The sequence below is a fragment of the Candida parapsilosis genome, contig 006110 (assembly GCF_000182765.1).
Source record: "Candida parapsilosis strain CDC317 annotated contig 006110".
NCBI classification, from domain to species: domain Eukaryota; kingdom Fungi; phylum Ascomycota; class Pichiomycetes; order Serinales; family Debaryomycetaceae; genus Lodderomyces; species Lodderomyces parapsilosis.
In genome coordinates this window covers 849,516-871,138 of record NW_023503284.1, presented here as the reverse complement: position 1 = coordinate 871,138, position 21,623 = coordinate 849,516, and the positions used below count along the sequence as shown (strand labels likewise).

Genomic DNA, 21,623 nt, shown 5'->3' with positions numbered 1-21,623 from the left:
CTGTATACGTTATACCTATACACGTTATTCCTATACACACCTCTCTATAATCTCTCTTCTTCGCTAACATCTTCATCATCATTGACAATTGCTCTTCCCCTCACATACTTTTCCGTTTTAATCTGTTGTCCAATATAATCATAAAATTTGATGACATTGTTCAAGGATCGATAAATGGCAAACACAATAAATGAAAATACCCACGCAATGGGGAAATAACCAGGTCCAGCAACATCGACATCTCGCAAGGTCAAAGCTTCGGTAGTGACAATCTTCCATGCTGTATAACTCAACGAGGGAATATAAATCATTGCATAGTTCATCAACAAGTAGCCCAATCCCATTGACTTGATACTTTCTTGAAGATCTAAATCTCTAGCTTGAATTTTGCCCAAGTACATGATGGCTGGTAATAAAGTCCACCACAGGGCAACAAAATGAACAAATGTGGGCATGAATTCCATTTTGGCCATTGAGGTCTTGAGCCAAACTTGTAATGGGAAATCAATACACAAGATGTGGACAGAAGCAACCCAATAGAACCAAAGTGTAACAATCAACGACAAGATGAAAACTTTAACTATAGCAACGCGATTTTGTTGATTGGCACCACCAGCGCCAGCAATACCAAACAAGTTGTCAAATATCCTTGCTCTTGGAGCATCCTCTGGATCAACTTCATTCGCACCACCTTGTTGATGCTTTTGTTCAATATACTTGTCCACGAATTTAAGAATGTTGAATTCCATCAATAATCCATAAATAAGACTAACCAGATCTGCCAACTTCCAATTAATCTCGCCTGGTGAAAACAATGGCAAAGTATTGTCAAATATACTCAGTTGAGCAACCGCTACTGGACGCCCAATCACTAATGCAACCAATATAACAGATAATATGAGGAGCACTGCAAATACCCAAAGCATCAAAATCAATGCAAAACAACGAATTTTGAAGTTAGGTGGACGATAAACAATACAGTACGCATCATCTGTATTCATTTCCTCTTCTTCACTAGATGGAGTTTCGTATCCAGATTGTTTTAAATCATTTACATCAACGTCACGCAACAACTTGTCGTCCTTTGTCACTGGAACAAACAATTTCTTGAGAAATTTCCGAGAAACAGTATCATTATCAGGTGCACGCACATAATATCCATCAGGAACAAAACATGCATTGCATTCAGGATTGGTTGCAAAATTCTCTTGTGCTTGTCTATAAGTTACCGGTTGTGCGTAATCCGGTATAGCTGTGGCCAATAATCTTTCCTTCAAATCACGATAAACAACATGCCCACGTTCATGTGCAACCGGTTTGCCCAAAATGAAATGAGACAATCGCAATTTATGCACACTGATTTCAAATGCTTTTGACCAATACATTCTTACGTATTTTGTAATCAATGGCAACATCTGCCTAATAAATGCCGAACTCAATCCTAAAGGAACCATAAATATTAAACCACTTGGTGTAAGCAGAAATTCCATGGGCAACATTACATTGTACTTTCCATGGTTAGGGGCAACCATGTACCTCAATCCCCAAGTGACACCACCAATTCCAAACAAGATAAACCCAGTATAAACTTTTGCACTAAGGTAGATCCTCGACAATTGTAGACCCAATGGTTTAACTAATGCATCATGAATCAATCTAGCATTTGGGTCATCAGGACTGCGAATGAAATACAACACACCGGGGCGTAATATAGTATTTCTCACCATTCCCACAAACAACGCAAAAAATAACATGTACAAGGTACCTGATGCCCAGTAAAGCAGGGTACGGATATATGGCACTTGAGTCCAGCTGTCAATTGATGTAAGGAAAAGAATAAACGTCGTGCCTGTTTTTGTCACTTGAGTAAACTTATCGAGAAACAATGGAGCAGCACAAAAATCTAATAACCAACCACAGTACACGGGGAAAAAGAAAATCTCAATAGCAAAGATGACAAACACTTTTGCTGTTGAGCTCAATTCAAACAAAATTTTGTAAACCCGCCTCGATGATCCAACAATCGGTTTAGGCCCCGATGTTAAGCTCTTCATGATATTGTGTATGGTGATGCCAATGATTGCATATCCTAGTGTGAGTACCAAAATCCGATCAGCTAAGGTGTATTGTGCATCATCAGGGTAAACCAAGTCCTTGAATGTGTTTACACAAGGCTCCACGATGTACTCTTGAATGGTGAGGATCGAAAAATCAGCAAATTCGTAGCCGGTTTTGATAGTGGTGTCCCACTTGGGTTCTGGAATATTTTGAAATACATACTTGATTGCAACACCAAATACAAACACAAGCAAATCCCCCAAGATGTAAGGTACCACATATATGCAGAACAAATACGCCGTGATGATGGAGTCACACACAACCATAAGGAAAAGGGGTGTTTTAATATTCAAGATAATACCAAATACTTCCATGATTTCACCAATAGCTCCACCATTGTTGTTGCCTTCTTCTTGTGCCATTTGTTCAAAATCATCATCCAATGCTTGACGTACCATCTCTTCCTCGTCAGACTCCTGTTCGTCATTGATGACCACTCTATGGGCATCTGCAGGTGGTTCATCATGGTTGAGGGCATCATCGATGACAATATCCTCGTCTTCGTGGATGACTTCGACATCATCACGAGTGTCACCCCCATGGACATCTCCATCCTGATTTACGTCTCCATTGAAAATCTCGCCTCTATTGATAGCACGCCTCAACTCCTCTTCATATCGAACATTCATTTGTTCTCCACGATGTTGTAAAGTGTCGATGGCACGATTCAAATTTGCCTCTTGTACAACATTCAATCTTTCATTACGATCCTCCTGTCTTCTCAAAACATCCAATGCATTCTGCAACACATCAACCAACTGTGTCTTTGGCTCTTTGCCAATTTTACGATGCAATAGTTTCAAGTATCCTTCATCCCGAACAACCCATTCTCTTTCAACAAACAATGCAATGTGAATAATAATCCCCACCAAGATGTATCTGACCCCACTAAAGTACGTATGACTGAGAAATTTTCGCAACTTTAGCAATGCGAGCTGCGATGCAGTGGTGTTCTGAGCAAGTTCCAGTATGTCAAAATTGCCAAAATATAATGCGTCAAGGAAAGTGGGATTATTTACAGGTAACCTTCCATCCATTGCCCAAGTGTACACACGCCCACAAAACTTCCAGAATATCGGCACTTGTATGATGATGCATAGCACGTACAAGAATATACATATGCTCTTGACAACTGTGTTTGACGCCACTTGTACGAATTTGCTCCAAACTAGTGGGAAGGGTATAATTTTGGGCATGTTTGGGTCATAAATCACTTTGAACTTGTAGGGCGTATTACAAATGTCACATTTCTCACTTGATTGGTTGGAATGTTTTAGCCACTCCATTAAGCAATCTTGATGGATGTATTTGATGGAACCTCGACATTTACACGGGTGATATAGAGGCTCCAGTGGAGTCCCTTCCATTCGACAAATCCGACATGTATGTTCTATATCCACCATTCTGGGAGATGTTTGGAGTAGTGAATGTATGCGACGTAGATAATCTGTGGTAAACTTTTTGATCTATGAGACTGTAGGATTCGTTTGTCAAAGTTGGTTTGATGGAAGTGAGCACAAGAGGTTTAAAATTTGAAATAAAATATCACTTTTGGTCAGTACACTACTCTTGGATCTCAACTGATGATCTTCAATTAAAGGTACGACATTCGAGGATCTACTGATGCACCTTTGTACTTGTACATACCAGAGCTGCTTTGGAAAAGACTGATACTTTAGTTGGAAACCCCCACCATCAATGACTCTTCTGATTGGATATGCTACAAAGTGCAAGAAATCGGCGTCCATATTTTGATTTAGTACCTACGCACTGAAAGTCGCTTCGACTTATCATTTACTGTATTGTGACTAGTCTAAGATGCAAAGTCGTTGTTTAACAAAATCTACTAAATCGTCTGGCACCTTTCGATTGGCCTTTGCTCACTTGATTGCCTTTTGTACGTCTTCCTGAGTGTATCCACTCGCTCCCAAATACTCAATTGCAATCGCACTCAAGCTTTCTCAATGGCCCAGGGTTTTGACGTCGATCCTGTACCGAAACACGATTTTAATCATTCAACAATAGGTCAAGGCAAGCCGTGCCTTCATCTTCATAGTCGCACGTGTGCAGAATCATCAGCTGGAAATCCTTTTGGTCCTGTTCGTCATCAAAGTGATACAGTCCGGAGTTATTGGCAAGCGCGAGGACGATAGTTGACAATAGTACAATGGAGAATTTTATATTGATGATGATTATTTCAAGGAGCCGTTCAACATAGTTTGAGATTATTTTGTTTATACAATGGAGATGAATTGAAATCAAACAGTAGTCTTGGAGACACATTGGATGCACGAATTATTGTTCTGCAATTTGAAAGAGGACAAAGTTACTATATTTTTGTGTCTCTTGACTATCAAATATCAGAACCTGGGATCTTCAATCGAAGAAAGGTCAACCAAACAGAATCCAATAAGTTCTCGTCTTCAAATAGGAATGAACACTGTATATAAATAAGTTATTTATTCATGAACGGGGGGTCTACATTATTGATGTAATCTTAACACTACAAGCTACGTGTTGAATGACCTTCAAGTCTTATCATCTTCCAAACATTTAGCACCAATGGTACTATCCGAGTGGTACACAATTTTGACAATCATTTCGCTTGCAGTAGAATTAGCAGCGTAACCATTGAAGTCCAAATTATCTCCTTTGACGTACTCAGTATTGCTAACGTTTGACATTAAACATATTCCTTTTTGGATCCGGTGGATGCAGGATGCGATAGTTTTAGGCTTCTAGGTAGGAAATGAGTGGTCAACATATCGGCGGGTTTTGATCATTACTAAATCGCTGGCAATGGCATCTCTCATTGGCTTTGCCCACATCATGCAAAACACTGGATGCTTATCGTATTTGTCACAAAGTGATTCAGGTTTGATGAATTTGGTGATGCTGAATGGGATGTCGTTGGTGTCATTGTCACTCAAATTGTATTTTGTTGTCGCAATGGATTCATCGATGTGATCGCGAAGGAAGATTGACTTCACCATGTTAGAGCCTAATGCGATAAAGGTGATGATTATAATGAGTTACATTGTGGAGATAGTGTGATTGTTATGCAAAAAGTGTGAATGTTTCTCAAAAAGATGAAGCTTCATAAACAAAAAAAAAGAATAGCAGCACAAACACTGAAAACCACACAATCGCTTTTTTGATTGCAAAGTTCTACATCCACATCATTGTTGACATCCCGGTAGGTAAAGCAAACGACTGGATTCTCTGAATCAACCAACATCAATATTGTGTACTATATTCCAACAAGCCTCATTTACCACCACGAAGATCCGTTAAATACATCAGGTGTATGTTGATTGCCGAATGGCCACTTTTTATTGACGATTCTCATCTTTAAGATCTATTGCAAGTTCTCCTTCATCACCAGACATCGTCGATCTCCACTATGAACCACATCAGGGCCCTCCGCTCTAGAACCTTGCCATTAAGACATCCTCTTGCTATCATGATTCACCAGCCCCCTTTGTCCCATCTGCGACACCTTTTCTCTTTGTATACTTTCTCTTCTTGGGTTTCCCATTCTCATCCAATTCAACCTTTCTCTTCTTCTTTCCAACTGCGTCCCCACTACCGCTTTCCCCTTGTTTGCTGACTGCTTCGCCCTCTTTACCATCACCCTCGCCATCCTCCTCGTCCTCATCATCATCTCCAAGTTTCCCAAACAAGTCACCTTTTTTATCCAGCGTTCCTTGCTCCTCATCAAATAACTTCTTTGCACGTTCGATCTTGTGACTTTGCTCCAATATGTACATCATTCGACCTAATTTCAATGGGTCATTGCGCAATGCAAATGCCAAGTCATTCAATTTGATTCGATTACGGCCTTGTGATGCGGCATAGTGGACCATTGTGTGAGACAACCGGGAAATAAAGTCGACCAAGATATCTTCCAATGCTGAAACGGTGGAGTTTAAAGAATATGGTCGGTCCCCCATTGCATATAGTAGATTTTCAATATCCTTTGTGAAAAGTTGACGCTTTTTGCGTTTGGAATAGAGAATAGGTGGTAGATTTGACTCTGTGTTGGATGAATCGGAGGCATTGTTTGAGTTTGTGGCTGCCGCCCCGCTATCTGTGGGCAAGTTCTGTTCGGACATGGTTGTTAGGCAGAGCAAAGGATGTTGCTTATGTTTTGTTGAACTTTTTCGCATTCCTTTACAATTGAACTTTTCATCTTTAAATAACTTTCAATTAAATAAATCCCCCTACACTTACACCTACACCTACACCTACAAAATAAGTCTATTACACAAAGCTCTTCTTCTTACACTCTCCTCTTGAATTCCAAGATCAAATCGTCTTTAGGAAAGATCGTAGCAAACACCTTGATCTCTTCACTCAAGTCTGTTTTGTGGTGCACCAAATCGGCTCCCACAAGGAATTTACCAAGCATACCGGTGAACAACATTAAAACGTACTTTTGACCAAGACAGACATGAGGTCCGACACCAAATGGTAACCAGTTACGTTTATCCATGTCTCCTGTAGGGTTTTCCCAACGTTCTGGAATAAAACTTTCAGCATCTTCAAATACTTCAGGATCGTGTAATGCTGGGTATAAAGTAGGGATAACCATGGAGCCCTTAGGTGCAGTATAAGATTCAGTTATTGGAAAATTTTGCTTAACAACGTATGGCACCATCAAAACTGGTGGTCTGTATCTGAGAGTTTCTCTGACAGTGTTGTTTGTGTACTTCATCTTTTGAATCAATTCCAAGTCTAATCTGACATTCATGTCACCATTTCTGACCCTCAATTGTTCCTCCCTGATCTTTTCAACAACGTCTGGTCTGTCAGCGACAATTTGGAAAAGCCAACATGCGAGGGAACTTGAAGCATCTTGACTAGCAAATAAAAAGGTGAAAATGGTTTCACTAATTTCTCTATTGGAAAACTCTCTGATCAACAATTTTGATTCAGGATCATCCAAATGTTTATCTTTAGCTTCCTTCATAAGGTAGATCCACTCATCCATGACACAAGTTGGTTTCCCACCTTGTCCAATGTGTACTTTTGCCTTGGCAGCACAATTTTCAAAAATTTTCATGGTATCATCAGCAATCTTTTTACCATACCAAGTCTTGGTGTATGGGATAATGATGGGGAAGTTGACCAATTCTAAAGCAGCAGTGATTCTGAAATAATTATCAGCAATCAATGAAATTTGATCTTCAGTAATGTAATCACCGCAAAAAGTTCTCAAGGACAATGCACAAAGTAATTCTCTAAATTCTGGAAAAAATTTCCTTGGTCCATTGTAGTTTAAATACCTCTCGAGATAGATGTCCATGTATTTCTCCTGAACTGGGATATAAACCTCCAATGCCTTTTGTGAGAAAAGACCATTCAAAGACCTACGATAATCAGTGTGTTCCTTTCCATCAAGGAAAACCCAATTGGTTGGTCTTAATATCTTGATAGCGACATCAACAACACAAGGTTTGACATATTTTGGTGACGACAAAATCTTTCTTGCCAAGTCTCTTGTCGATGCAATAACAACAAACTTGTGGAAAATGGAAACACAACTCAAAGCACCACTATCCCATTTAGCCTTGTACTCTTCAAACTTTGGATCCAATGATTCCAAAAATGGACCGATAATCGGCCAAATCTTGAATTTGGGTCCAGCAATTGACCCCTTGTTTAGTTGATATTTGACTTGGTCATACGACAAAATCAACACAACCGATGCAATGACAATCTGAATCCAAGATGCTGATAAATACAATTGGTAAAAGTAGTTGATTTGTTTATTTGATGTTAGGAAGTTGAAAATTTGGTTGGTATGGCTCGACCCAGCCAACTCCACTGTTTGGTTAAAGCTATCCATCGTGGGGACTATATCACTGTAAGAACAAAAAACAAAAAGCGAAAGAATGTGGCAGAATAAAGGTGATTTCGTCTGGTGATGTTTATTTCTCGGGATAAGAAAATTTTTTGACGGAAAGAAGAAACACGCGAGAGAAATTAATGCTAAACGACGGAACAAGAAAACACAAAAGAGAATCGGGAACGACAACGGTAGACCTCCAAGGTAGAACCGTAGTAATCAAATGCTTCCTATTATGATATGGAGATCTGGCATATTAACTACAAGTAACTTGGCCATGTCGATGGATGATGTGGTTGCTCTTAATGTTCTTTCTCTTTTCGGTCCTAAGGGCACTCATTTAAACGCCGATATACGAGTATCTATACGAGCATCCACAATTCACCACATTCTGTTTACAGCACAATCCACCCCCTTTGTCTATAGTTTACTTTGCATCCGTGATCACACGATATTTTTCTATAATTAGTTTCTCAGTTTCTTCCCTCCCCCCTTGAGGAAAGACTAAGATAATCTGATTATTATTATACAACGCCACAACTAGTTTTGTGAATGGATTAATTATTTTGCGCGGTAAAGAAACAAATCATCAGCTATTTTGTATTATGCTACTCCTCTATATATAACTCCTTTTACTCTATACTGTCTATCTCCTCTGCTTCTTCAACTCTTTTACAGTGGGGCAATAATGATTATCCAACAACACATCTTCCCATGATTCATCCTCTCTTTTATCACCATAACGATTAACAAACTCATAAATCAATCGCAAGGTTGCAATTTCCGGCGTGTGCAACTTCATTGATTGCAACAACTGCAGAATCTCCTTGGGTTCCAGCACAGTTTGTTGTCTTCGGTTCCCCGTATTTAGTAAAGCATGTATGCAATCGCCTAACATCTTGGTGTTGAATTCCTCAATTATATCCATCATGATGCCTCTGACTGTTAAGAAAACATCGGCAACTAAATCCACATTGATTAAATGGGCAATCTTGCATAATCCCTTCAAAGCACTTCCAATTAACGGCAATGCATTTTGCCCTTCTTGTGTTTCATCATCTTGACTTGCTTTTAAAATTTCCAAATAACACATGAGAATCATTTTCAACACTTGTGCTTGAAATTTCTCACGCTGCTCAACTGTGATTGCTTGTTGTGCCTGACGCATTTCCTCTTCGATCTCCTTGTGTTCTTTTCTATTCTTTCTCTCCTTTTTCGACAAATGTACGCGGTCCTTCTTTTTCAATTTAGTCCTTGGTTTGTCTTGGTCATCGTTGGGAGAGTAGTCTGCCAATAATGATGCTGATAAAAGAATATTGACAACAGACTCATCCACGCGGTATTTTTTGTCTCTGATTGTTTTTGTCAAAATGGTTACAATATCCACCGTGATGTCTCCATGCTCTTCATCATCCCTAAGTAAAGTTTCCAAAGCATGCACCGATTTAATAAACACAGGCACATCTTGTTCAAAAGTTGGCTTTCTATTGAGCCTTTTGATCATTATAGTAAACAACTCTTTTCGGTAGTTAAAATGTCTCAAAGATGACGTGCATAATTCAGTGGCTGCTTTCAACGCTAGATTACCCCTCTTCAATTGATCAGAGGTAATCTTATCGTTATTTGCTGAGTTGGAGTAGGAGATTTTTGAATACGTAGAAAGCAAATCGAGGTATGCTTTGTAATTGACAACCAAAGTTTGCTCATATTGACGTAATCTGGCCACATCTCGACTCACTTTTTCTCTCTTTTCAGCATCAGTTAAAGCTCGTATTCTATAAGATGGTGCTAGTGACTTGAAAATGGGCAAAAGAGCCATTATTGCCAATTGCGAAGTCATGAAATTCTTTGATTCACTCATTTTGCGTAATCGAGTCAAACATGCGATGTTCTCTTCTGGGTTTTCAATAAGTTTAGAGCCAAGCTCGGCGATTTCTTCTTTTGTTTTGATCAATCTCTCCCTAGGAGAAAGGTGTGCATCTTCGTCCTCCTGCGGCTCTTGTTCTAGTTGTAGTTCCTCTTGTTGCGTGTCCCCTTGAGCTTGCTTTCGTTCTCGGTCTTCCTCTTCTTCTTCTTCTTCTTCTTCTTCCTCCTCTGCTTCTTCCGCCTCCCGCAATACTCTCTCTATCCTACCGTCTTCCCTCTTGATGGGCAATGACGCTTCAATAAGATGGTTCTCCTTAATTTTTCTCGGCCTCAATTCATAATCTTGTTCTTCATTCTCCCAATCATGCTTGAACAAATTTGTTGTAAGTTGAGCATCTTGGGCTTGTTTCAATTTCTTCCGTTTTTCGAGCTCTTGTGTTTTAGCTTTTCTTTTACCCATTTGGTTAGCGGAGAGGGTGTAGTCCGTAGGAGATGGGGAAAACCAATTCGAATTCATTTTTTTTTTTTTTTCGCGATGAGGAACGACCAAAGTTGATGCCGCGATATGGACAATGAGCGCCACGTTTAGGCTAGTTTATACCGACTTTAGGTCCACAAATGCCATGTCTTAGACTGTTAAAGCAGAGCCTCTCAACCTTGAGCCCGTGCTTGTAGAGAATAATCAGGTCCAAACTTGAAAACCATAGGGCTAGGATTTCAATATTTCAATGTAATCAGTGGAAGAATATATAGAAAACTATAAACCTAGTAAAGCCCTCTACCCATTTGCAAACAAGATCTTGATATGATTGCCTTTGTTGTACAATAACTCATTGAACCCTTTTTCAATTCCTTCCTCCAAAGGAATTTTATCGGTGATCATCAATCTCAATTCTTCAATTGAGATATCACCAGCTTCAATACTGTTTACAACTTCAACAAAATCCTTCTTGACAAAACAAATGGAACCTGTAACAACTTTTTCCAGCATTGTTGTATGCATTGGCGAGTATGGGATCTCTTTGTGGGCCCAAACCGCAACATTGGTGGCAATACCTCTAATTCTTAGACATTTAATACTTGTTTCAAAAGTAGCTGGAACACCACTGCAATCAAACGTGTGATGGAACCCTCTCTTGTCCGGAGATATATCTTTCAATGCGGCAATGCACTCCTCGACCGATTTACCAGTGGGGTCGAACGTTTCAACATTTAATTTCTCAGCCAATAACCTTCTTGCAGTTGCTGGTTCACTCACTACGATTTTGCCGGCCTTGTTACCCTTTAAAGCAAAAATAGTAGTGAGTCCAATTGGTCCACCACCTAAAATCAACGCCGATTGTCCTTCTTGGAAATGGGCAACACTGCCAACGGCATGCCAAGATACAGCCAATGGTTGAACTAATGCAGCAACATCTGGAGGAATTTTGTTAGCATCATACTTGACGAGTTTATCTTTACTAGTGACGAGATATTCGGCACAACCACCATCGCTGAAACCAAGACCAGTTAATGCCAAGTAATCACATGCGTTGTAGTAGTCATCACAACAAGCAGCACAAAATGGTTTATCTTTGGAAGGTGAGTTTTCAAAACGAGTTTTGTCCTTGCATGTTCCAGTTACTTCGACCACCACTTTATCACCAACACTCAATTTGCCAACATTTGAACCAACACCAACAACTTGTCCACTGATTTCATGGCCCATCACCATAGGGAATTTCATATTGGAAATTGGGTTTGTTGATCCTGGTTTGTTGAAGAAAAACGGGCCCAGGGTAATCTCTTTTAAGTCGGAACCACAGATACCACAGTAATCAATCTTGACTTTTACTTCATCCGGATGGTTGATTTGCGGCTCTGGGTAGTCGTGATGGAACTTGATATCCTGTGGACCGTGATAGACAATGGCTTTCATTGTGGGTGCGCTTACGTTGTGTGGTGCTAGATAATTGTAGTGAGATATAATTTTGCGAGAGATTTTACGAGGCAAGATGAGGGCGCCGTTTGATACTTTCATTTCGTTTTTGTGTCAATGTTGCAAGATCTCCAGAGTGGGGAAAAAAATTCCCAACTTACTATAAAAATTGGTGCTGACGGTAACAAAGATAAGCGATAGAATAAAGGTGTGATAGTATTATGGGAAAGCATGCACGGGCAGTTGATCAATAGGAATATGTGAATGGTCGTGATCGATCTCACTTTTTTTTTTTTTTAACTCAACTTTGCAACAAATTAAGGAAAAAAAAATATTCTTGTCCAGATTTTTGTTTTAAATACAGCAATATATTTGTCATTAAATTAAACTGTGGAAAATATAGAAAGTAGAGGTCTAAGAAAACGGTGATAGAGCGTCACTTTCTCTGGCCAGATAAGCTTCCTTTCAAATACAATTAAAATAGAGATGCTTTCCTTCGATTTCTTGAAAACACAAAATGCACACAGAAAGGGAGTTATTGATGGGATCTAAGATAGGTTGAAATATTGAGGAACATTGACAAGCTGAAAAAAGAAAAGAAACTAACATGGGTACAAACTATCAAGGGCACAAACTATCAATTAAATAGTATAACAAACTACTAACCGGCTTGCTCTATTGCATGTCATTGGTTTTACTCATTATATACTGGAACCACAATCTCTTTTCTTTCTTATCTATTCACAACAGGAGCTACCAATTTCTTTCTTTTTTCTGTGCTTTTGCACTCGGGACACGACCCGTGCGCTACCCAACGTTGACTTCCCAAGTGAGACAAGTTACACTTTATCATTTTGTTTTCCCCTTTCTGCCTTTTCCGTTCACGCACACTGTGGCTTACTAGTTCACTCCACTAAAGTCGTGTACATTGGCTTATCAGGCAATCGCAAACAGATTTCGACGAGATAAAATATAAGTTGCCTCCCACAACCAGCCAGCAAAAAAAAAACCGATAACTGTTACCCACTTTTCTTTTCTTTATCTTTTACCCATCTACGATGAGAACAAACGTATTAACTATTTTAAGTGCATTGGCACTCACTTCAAACGCCCTTTTCATTCCAAACTACAACGACATAATCAATGTCTTTAGAGTTGAAGTTAATGAAAAGGGTCATACTCAACAAATGGAAGAGTATAAGCATGAAGAATTTGTTCCATTGGTTTTGCATGATCAAAATGTGGAAGGTAATTACATTGTTGTTTTCAAGACGGGTGTGAACATCGACGGATTCAAGATTGATTGGGTTACGGATGATGTTTTAAATCGTTTTGATATCCATGGCATGGCTGGTTTCAGCGCAAAATTATCTACAGTTGCACTTGAATTGTTGAGAAGAAATCCATTGGTTGACTTTATTGAACAAGACTCCATTGTCCACACGAAAGAGTCATCCGTTGAGAAAGGTGCACCATGGGGTTTGGCAAGAGTCTCTCACAGAGACGCTTTGTCACTTTCGTCATACGACAAGTATCTCTACGACGACGAAGCTGGTGAAGGAGTAACGAGTTACGTCATTGATACCGGTATCAATGTGAAGCATGAGGAATTTGGTGGTCGCGCTATTTGGGGCGCAACCATTCCTACCGGTGACGACGATGTTGACGGCAATGGTCATGGTACTCATTGCGCTGGAACAATCGCCTCAAAAGATTACGGTGTTGCTAAACGTGCAAATGTTGTTGCTGTGAAGGTTCTCAGAAGTAATGGATCGGGTTCAATGTCTGATGTCATCAAAGGAATTGAATATGCAACCAGGGCACATCAAGACGCGGTCAAAAAGGGCAAAAAGGGTTTCAAAGGTTCAACTGCTAACATGTCACTTGGTGGCGGTAAATCTCAAGCTTTGGATTTGGCTGTTAATGCTGCTGTTAAAGCTGGTTTGCATTTTGCCGTTGCTGCTGGTAACGAAAACCAAGATGCATGCAATACATCACCTGCATCTGCTGAAGGTGCAATTACAGTTGGTGCTTCCACGATTTCCGACGAAAGAGCTTATTTTTCAAACTATGGTAAATGTGTTGACATTTTCGCTCCTGGTTTGAACATTTTGTCAACTTACATTGGATCTGATTCTGCTACTGCTTACTTGTCTGGTACTTCAATGGCATCGCCACATGTTGCTGGTTTATTATCTTACTACCTTTCATTGCAACCAGGATCTGATTCTGAATTCTTTGTTGCTTCTGATGGTGTTTCTCCAGCACAATTGAAGAAGAATTTGATTGCATTTGGTACTGAAGGTGTTTTGGCTGATATTCCTGAAGATACACCAAACATTTTGGCATTCAATGGTGCTGGTCACAACTTGACCGAGTTCTGGAACCACAAGTAGAGTAACTCTTTTATAACAAGAGAAAGATAAAATTTTTAAACGCTATACTCTGTAGATGGTTTTCTCTTTTGGTGGCAAAATGAAAAAAAAAGTCGCGATATTAAAAACAAATTCAAAAGATTCGGAAAAAAAAAACCTAACCAAAACCAATTCCAACTCAATCAGAAGCCATGTCGACCCCAGCTAAGAGAAGACTCATGCGAGATTTCAAGGTATGTAGAACCACAAGCATCTATGGATCTAATACTAACTCCTTTTTTAGAGGATGCAACAAGATCCACCTAGTGGAGTTTCTGCTTCACCTTTACCCGACAATGTCATGAAATGGAATGCAGTGATTATTGGACCTTCAGAGACTCCCTTTGAAGATGGCACATTCCGACTCGTGCTACAATTTGACGAACAGTACCCTAATAAACCGCCAGTTGTTAAATTCATACTGGAAATGTTTCATCCCAATGTTTATGCTTCTGGTGAATTATGTTTGGACATATTGCAAAATCGATGGTCACCCACTTATGATGTGAGTAGTATATTAACAAGTATACAAAGTTTACTAAATGATCCGAACATCTCATCACCAGCAAATGTGGAGGCGGCAAATTTGTACAAAGATCATAGGAGTCAATATGTAAAGAGGGTAAAAGAAACAGTGGAGAAATCATGGAACGATGAGAGCAGTGATGAAGAGGAGGAAGACGATGATGATGAAGAAGAAAATGATGAAGAGGACATAGATTGAATATATACAAAGAGGGGTGTGCTTACCAAAACTTGTACCATTTTCGAGTTTCCTTCACCGGTTCAACTTCTTTTATGGCTTGTCTCTCAATTTCGTATCGATCTTGAATCTTGACCTCTACTGGTTTCCCATCTTCTCCAATATTCTTGTCTCGGTAGATAGCAATCATGGCAATAAGCACAATCAAATAGATGCAAAATTTACTAGCTGGGTCCATCTTTTTGTAATTAAATTGAGCAACTCTCACTGGCGTCTCACTTAACTTAACTGGTTTCAATAGTTTAACCACATCAGATCCCTTAGGAGACCTGGGATGACTTGGTACCCTAAATGGTAGATCCAATGGGGCAGATGCGGTATTCCAATTGGAAAACTTTTCTCGCACACCCCAATCACCATATGAGATAAAATACCCCAACAACTTATCTTTTTTCAGCAACTTGTTCCAATTCTTATCATACTTCAGTTGTAATTCATTGACAACTTGCCCTTGATGCAAGAGAGACAAGTCTGGGAATAGTCTTGGGTTTTCATAAATTGGTTTTGTATCTATTGGTTGTGTAGCATCATCCGATGACGGCGACAATAGTGAGCCAAAATCTTTCAATGATTGCACGGCAAGTTGAGCGGCTTGTGCTTTCTTGTCTGCAGGGGTTTGCGTGGAGGCTAATCGTTTGAATATGAGTGACATGGGTGATGGCTTAGAAGGATGCTGTGAAGGACACTTTTCTTTTTTTTTCTTCATTCTCGCAGAAAAGAAATGCGTACCGAAAGTTTTGCACCCACCAGTCCTTGTTACGATAGAAATCAATCACTTGTGCATCCATACTTACCAAACCATTTTTAGTTGTGTCAATCACAGCAAATTAAATAATCTATACTAGTGGACCTTTTTTTGAATTCACTATGACTAAGATTTTGTTGCCTGTATTGAATGAATGGGGCAATTTCAAGTATCAGTGGAGCAGATATCAACTCTTCCCGCAAAGATTTTGTTTCGTTTTTATATTCTTAGGATGATGACTCGACTTTAGTGAATACCGCTGATGTGATTTTTGGTGACCCAGATTGATGATGAGTCCCGTGACTACACGAGGTATATTGTTTTCACTTGCGTTGATAAGGTTTGAGTAGTTGAAAACTAGCTAAGTAGAGAGACCTAGAAATGCACGTGTCGGTGTGCTTAGAAAATTGGATATAAAGATGCTAAGTCGATGCTTCCTACTATCACTCGCACGGTTGTGGTTACTCTTGGGTTGAGTTTCCGAGACAACAAATACTTCATGTATACGCCCAAAAACTACTGGATTGCATTTGGGTGCGAAATTTGGTGTCAAAAGCCGAAGTGTGGTAAATCTCGAGGTCAAGGGTCACCACGTTTCCAAAAGTTGGCCATCATGTCTATTTCATCGTGAGCTCGCTTATTTCTGCTTTTGTTTTCAACACCCTTTGTTGTTACTGCAGTAATTGAATCATACGGGCTCAAGATGTCTTTCAACGTCTCCTCATCTATTTGCGCAAATTGTCCAAATTGAATCGTATCCTTCCCCCTTTTTGTTGGCATAACTTAAAATATCACGATCACCCCTTTCTCTTACCAAAGAGCTACCGTGGTCGATAAAGATACGACACTATAAAGGGCCCGTTGTTCTCATTGACGATACAGTTATAAGTGTGGTACCATTACCCACTACCCCATGAAGTTATTCCTTATTATGACACTCATGGGCTCTATTCTTTGGAGGTATTGTTCAAAATCGTGGACCGTATCATTTTGACCCTGTAGAACAGGAAAATGTTTTTGATTAGATGGTTAAGTGTATTTGCGGACCTTCCTCAAGAAAGACCATTTGTCATGACCCTATGGTTGACGAAGATTTTAGGTTTGTTTCATGGGGAGATAGGCCGTACTTGTATAATATTACTATTGGGCTATTAGAGGCTAGAGAGTATACTCAAGAGGAAGTTGACGAAGCCATCAAAAAAGCAAGAGCTAATCGAATACGCCCAGTTAAATTTATTATCCAACTTTAAGGTGAAGCAAGAACATTGTATAGATAATATAGTTTAGTTAGAGAGCCCACAAAGTATATAGTGTTGCCTCTACTCCATAGAATAACAAATATTATACAATTAGGCAAGTACAAGTTGAAGTCGTTTAGATTTCCGCGTGCCACGATACACATCATAGTAACACCAATGCAAGATACATTATCCCCATCCATGATTTTTGTCTTTGCCAGCTCTTAATGAGGGTCCATATTACCAACGGAAATGATTGAGATTTTGACTATGTTACAAAGCATCTATATTGAAAAGTTGTGTTGATTTTAGTGGGTATGTGATTTGAAAGTGACCAAGAACACCAGAGAAGGCTGGAAAACGAAAAGGTCAAAGACAACTTTGTACTTACATCCCATCACCGTTGTGTCTACTTTCTCTTTTTCTTTTTGTTGCCCTTTTTACCAGATTTCTTCTTCTTTTTATTCTTTGATTGTTGAGAGGAGCCTTCAGGTGTTGCATCGCGGCTCGCTGGTTCGGTTACTTTAGGGGCTCCTTCTGATTCAATTTGTTGAGGAGCTCCTTCTGGTTCAATTTGTCGAGGAGCTCCTTCTGGTTCAGTTTGTTGAGGCTCTGTTTCGGGTGATTGTTCACTCAGTTGGGTTTCTTCATTTTCGATAGCTGCTTTCTGCATTTCACCAGCTTCTTCTTCTACCGCATTTGGCTCTTTAGTGGTTTCTGTTTCCCCATTAGAACCATATTCACTTTCCGACGCAAGCAATGGAACCGACTCTGATTGACTATCGTCCAGCACATCATTGCGAATGTTTTGCTCATATATTCTCTCTCTGAAATCCATAATTTCTTCTGGTTCATTGGTCACATGCGTCCTATCAATACTCTTTACTTCATCTTCATCTTCATCAATGTCACCACCTTTTGGTGTCGCCTTTTCATTCATTCTCATGTGTTGAGCACTTGACCCTACTCTCACGGTTGAGCTTCTTCCAAAAAAATCTAGCTCTTCCTCCAGGTTGTACCTTGGTGGTAATTCTTCGCCTTTGTCAAGCAACTTGTCACTATTATCCTTGAGAACCTTGTTGTATTGAGGTAAATTCGCCAATCCTCGTTCACCTCCCAACTTTTTGTAATCACTTGTCGAAACAAATCCATACTTTCTCACGTTTGCTTCGATCCAAACAAACCCACTTTGGCCCAAATTGACCTGAAATTTGGCATTTGTTGAAAAACAACCAACGGCTGGGTACAAATCAACAAAGCATCCCTTCATCACATCCAAAAGTTTTTTCCCATTACGGGTGATGAATAATGTACCTGAAGGAATGACATAACCGAATCCAACCACGTCTGCTTCTTGTAATGGAGGCAACACCAATGCATTATATTGACTTTGTTCACAAAGATGTTGTTGCAATGGAGTAGGAAATGGTTTATTAATTTTCAAGTTACCGGTACTCTCATATGCAATGGAGAATTTATTGTATCCGGGTAATCTAAATGATGTAGGGTATGGCTTTGTAATTAACCCAATTGAAAAGTGTTGCGTAGATGAATTTGGGTCCTGAACAAACTCAAATACTTTGGTTTCAAAGTATACTGTATCAGAATATACCCTATTCTTTACTGGCAATGGATAATTCAAACTTGCCGTTGTGGTGCAATACGGCAAATCATTATTATTGAAATTCAATTCAGTCCTATCAGCAACGATATAATGTGGATTCAACAAATCCTCCTCCATTTCAAATGAAAACACATTAATCCCATATTCTTTGATCATGCGTTCATCTTCGGCGGAAAATGTTCTTCCCCTAGTTTTTGTGAAATCAGGCGGGTTATTCACAGTAAACTCTTGTCCTTTAAGGTACAGCTGTTGCTCCTCTGGTGATAATCCTGTAAAATCAAACGTCTCTGCCAAGTGCGTCAAACTCTCTTCATCGTTGAGAAACTCTCTGGGGACATCATTCAGGTGTGATCCTAACAAATTATCGGTGATAGATGATGATAAGCTCTGGTACTCGCCATTGTGATCTCTAGAAAGGAAAATCTTGTAGATGCAAAATACAATCGCAAGGACGATTGTGATGGAAAAGGAAACAATTATTGACAACACCAATGTTGCATCATCATACTCGGGCTCAGTCATGATGGAATTGAAAGGTACAATGAGAAACCGAATCAGGGAAGGAAAACAAAAACAGAAAGAAAAAAAAAAAAAAAAATTTGAAAAAAGCGTAAAGTATTTGGTAGCATCTACAAGAAAGTGGTATGAAGGTTTAAATTGGATGATTTAACCTACATTAGTTTAATGGAAAGTGACTTTTCTTTCTGCCGTCAGCCAGTTAATTGGCATTGTAAAGGGGATGAGTTCTTCCACACACGTCTCCGGGAGGGTTTTTTTTTTTGTAAAGAAAAATACTATGGGGATACATGTGAAATTGAAACAGGTATTTGATATCCAATGGGGGTGGGTGTTGTTTCTTCAACAGTAATTCATAGAGACAATCATGCCTGGATTTCCCTTCATGACCAGTGTTTTACATCCTAATGCCCCTCAACATGTTTTTATCCAAAACAAGGTTCTCAAGAGTCGCATTTTTTCAATTAAAGCTCGTGTACTCTCCAATGTAGGAAAGGTCCAACATTTCCAACAAGTTGTGGAAAAAGGTAACCTTTGTTGTTTGGATCTTGTTTCGATCGAGATGTGGTATCCTCGAGATCCTCAATGTCATTGATTGCCTAGCTCTTTCAAAAACTGGCTAATCTGAAACTTTTAATGTTAGACTTGCAGGCTAATGTACAAGCAAGTTTGCATTTACAAGCTCTCAAGCTGAAAGTGGGATTCCACATGTGTGCCTTTTTAAAAAGTTAACAGCTTCAATCACCTCCATCTTGAGAATCTTGAATGTCGGAGGAATTACTTCACCTTAATAAACTCCAAATTGACGTGGTTACTTTTAGCTAATTTTGGAGCAAAAAGTGAAACTCTCCATTGACTCGATACTGTTGTTTGTGTAAAAGTAGGTTTTGACCACTTTTTGTCAAACATGTCCCTTTCTTAACTGACCTGAATCCATATGTTTTTATTAGCAACTCTTTTGAGTGATTCTGATCATAACATTTCCTTAAACGCCTCGCATACGTCAAAATGTTTAATGTAAAGAAATTCCAAGTTGACAAATCTTTTGAAATCAACATCGGCATCGCAAATATAAACGGTGCCGTTCAAGTATAACTGTCTCAATGAAATTGAATCAATTTTGGACAACTGAGACAATTTTAAATTTACTTTTAAATGCAACACTTTCAGAGTGGGAAGGAATTCTGGTAACAATGGCAAAATAAATGAGTTTCTTCTCAACCTAAGCGATATAGAAGGACATATCGTTAATCTGTCCCTAAACTCACCATCCAACGATAGCTGCTTCAAATTTGATCGCTTTTTCGAAACAATATCGGCCAATATCTCCAAGAACCAATCATCATCTCCCCACTCACTGCCAGACTCAAAGTCAATGTGCGTCGTCTCGGAAGTAATCAAAAGCTCGTAAAGGGCTTCCATTCGGCTGGCCCCAGTCATTGATTTCGTTGCCATCCGATAAACCGTCACAGCGATAGAGAGTCAAATGTTCAAAAACGGGTAGATTGACATTTTTGGCATTCAGTTTGTAACGCAAATGGAGTATCTTCAATGATTGAGAAAGTCGCGAGATATCAAAAGTTTTGTCATACAAAGCCAACTTGACCAAATTGGAAAGCAATTAGTTAGGGAGTTGGCCAATTTGCAACCAACTAGCTTCAAAGTTATCCCCCTTGGAAAACCTTTGCATTTATGTCGACATTGAATTTGATATAATACTACCCAGTCATGGACAATTCAGTCACAAGATGTCCAACACGGTTTAGTTTGTCAACAATCCATGAGCCATCAATACAGCCCATTCCACTGAAAATTCAGATCCAAGTTCAATTTCATGACACTTTCAGGTTCAATGTTTGATAATATTAGCTGTTCAAACTTGATGTAATTGACAATTTCCCGCATAATATAATTGATTTTGCAATTGATTCGTAATTTTTTTTTCGTACACAGTAATTGACAAACAATGAGAATGGTTCGACTTTGGCAAAAACTAAAGATTGATTTTCCTTGTAGTGATTTTATTTCTCTTTCGACTTGCTTGAAACTCATTACACTTTGATAACTTGTGCCCTCAGATCTAAGTCAATTGTAAAATTTGTAAATTGATTTCTTTTGTATAGCTTTATTGAATCACATGCTTCAAGTTCTCATTCAGTTGCATAAATGGTTCATCTGAAAGCAGTCGGATAAGGTTTCTTACATCAGCTAAGAAGGCTATACGTTGTAAAACTTCATTGGATAAAAAATCTAGCACGATTCTTTTGATAATCAATGTTTCACACCTGTTATATGAGAGTTGGTTCGATATGACTAGGTGCTGTTGCGAGACAGCAAGTTAAGAAATAAGGTTAAATAAATGTAATCACCCCAGGAGCTGTTGTGGTTTGACTAGACAATAATGTGCTATGACTCATATCAGTCATGGGCTGGGAAAACAAAAATATGAAGGGCTACCCGTGTGCTTGTATTTTTGTCATTACTTATCATGCTATTGTTGGTTTTGTGCAAAGTAAGTCGGGAACCAGTCACACCAATTCAGAGAGATAAGTCTTCTGGTAATTGGGTTG

At 39.2% G+C, this 21,623-nt stretch overlaps 10 protein-coding genes across 10 annotated transcripts; 2 read left to right on the top strand and 8 right to left on the bottom strand. All coding sequences in view use genetic code 12, as the record gives it.

Annotated features, from left to right (window-relative positions):
* Positions 1–44: 44 nt before the first annotated feature.
* On the bottom strand, positions 45–3,404 carry CPAR2_704000 (E3 ubiquitin-protein ligase; the record flags this gene model as incomplete). The annotated part of the gene is made up of 1 exon (XM_036812182.1): positions 45–3,404. One exon carries the CDS (start codon positions 3,402–3,404, stop codon positions 45–47), a length of 3,360 nt encoding a protein of 1,119 aa, XP_036668545.1.
* A 2,175-nt stretch (positions 3,405–5,579) lies between these two features.
* On the bottom strand, positions 5,580–6,233 carry TAF19 (Taf19p; the record flags this gene model as incomplete). The annotated part of the gene is made up of 1 exon (XM_036812181.1): positions 5,580–6,233. One exon carries the CDS (start codon positions 6,231–6,233, stop codon positions 5,580–5,582), a length of 654 nt encoding a protein of 217 aa, XP_036668544.1.
* A 167-nt stretch (positions 6,234–6,400) lies between these two features.
* ERG5 (C-22 sterol desaturase) lies at positions 6,401–7,969 on the bottom strand (the record flags this gene model as incomplete). Its single annotated transcript, XM_036812180.1, has 1 exon — positions 6,401–7,969. One exon carries the CDS (start codon positions 7,967–7,969, stop codon positions 6,401–6,403), a length of 1,569 nt encoding a protein of 522 aa, XP_036668543.1.
* Positions 7,970–8,615: 646 nt separating this feature from the next.
* CPAR2_703960 (uncharacterized protein) lies at positions 8,616–10,352 on the bottom strand (the record flags this gene model as incomplete). The annotated part of the gene is made up of 1 exon (XM_036812179.1): positions 8,616–10,352. One exon carries the CDS (start codon positions 10,350–10,352, stop codon positions 8,616–8,618), a length of 1,737 nt encoding a protein of 578 aa, XP_036668542.1.
* A 261-nt stretch (positions 10,353–10,613) lies between these two features.
* Positions 10,614–11,855, bottom strand: IFE1 (putative dehydrogenase; the record flags this gene model as incomplete). The annotated part of the gene is made up of 1 exon (XM_036812177.1): positions 10,614–11,855. One exon carries the CDS (start codon positions 11,853–11,855, stop codon positions 10,614–10,616), a length of 1,242 nt encoding a protein of 413 aa, XP_036668541.1.
* Positions 11,856–12,811: 956 nt separating this feature from the next.
* On the top strand, positions 12,812–14,149 carry CPAR2_703940 (proteinase B; the record flags this gene model as incomplete). The annotated part of the gene is made up of 1 exon (XM_036812176.1): positions 12,812–14,149. The coding sequence occupies one exon, from the start codon at positions 12,812–12,814 to the stop codon at positions 14,147–14,149; it is 1,338 nt and encodes a 445-aa protein (XP_036668540.1).
* Positions 14,150–14,319: 170 nt separating this feature from the next.
* RAD6 (E2 ubiquitin-conjugating protein) lies at positions 14,320–14,891 on the top strand (the record flags this gene model as incomplete). The annotated part of the gene is made up of 2 exons (XM_036812175.1): positions 14,320–14,361; positions 14,412–14,891. The coding sequence occupies 2 exons, from the start codon at positions 14,320–14,322 to the stop codon at positions 14,889–14,891; spliced, it is 522 nt and encodes a 173-aa protein (XP_036668539.1).
* Positions 14,892–14,913: 22 nt separating this feature from the next.
* CPAR2_703920 (uncharacterized protein) lies at positions 14,914–15,582 on the bottom strand (the record flags this gene model as incomplete). Its single annotated transcript, XM_036812174.1, has 1 exon — positions 14,914–15,582. One exon carries the CDS (start codon positions 15,580–15,582, stop codon positions 14,914–14,916), a length of 669 nt encoding a protein of 222 aa, XP_036668538.1.
* Positions 15,583–17,322: 1,740 nt separating this feature from the next.
* CPAR2_703910 (uncharacterized protein) lies at positions 17,323–19,059 on the bottom strand (the record flags this gene model as incomplete). The annotated part of the gene is made up of 1 exon (XM_036812173.1): positions 17,323–19,059. The coding sequence occupies one exon, from the start codon at positions 19,057–19,059 to the stop codon at positions 17,323–17,325; it is 1,737 nt and encodes a 578-aa protein (XP_036668537.1).
* A 966-nt stretch (positions 19,060–20,025) lies between these two features.
* Positions 20,026–20,475, bottom strand: CPAR2_703900 (uncharacterized protein; the record flags this gene model as incomplete). The annotated part of the gene is made up of 1 exon (XM_036812172.1): positions 20,026–20,475. The coding sequence occupies one exon, from the start codon at positions 20,473–20,475 to the stop codon at positions 20,026–20,028; it is 450 nt and encodes a 149-aa protein (XP_036668536.1).
* Positions 20,476–21,623: the final 1,148 nt, after the last annotated feature.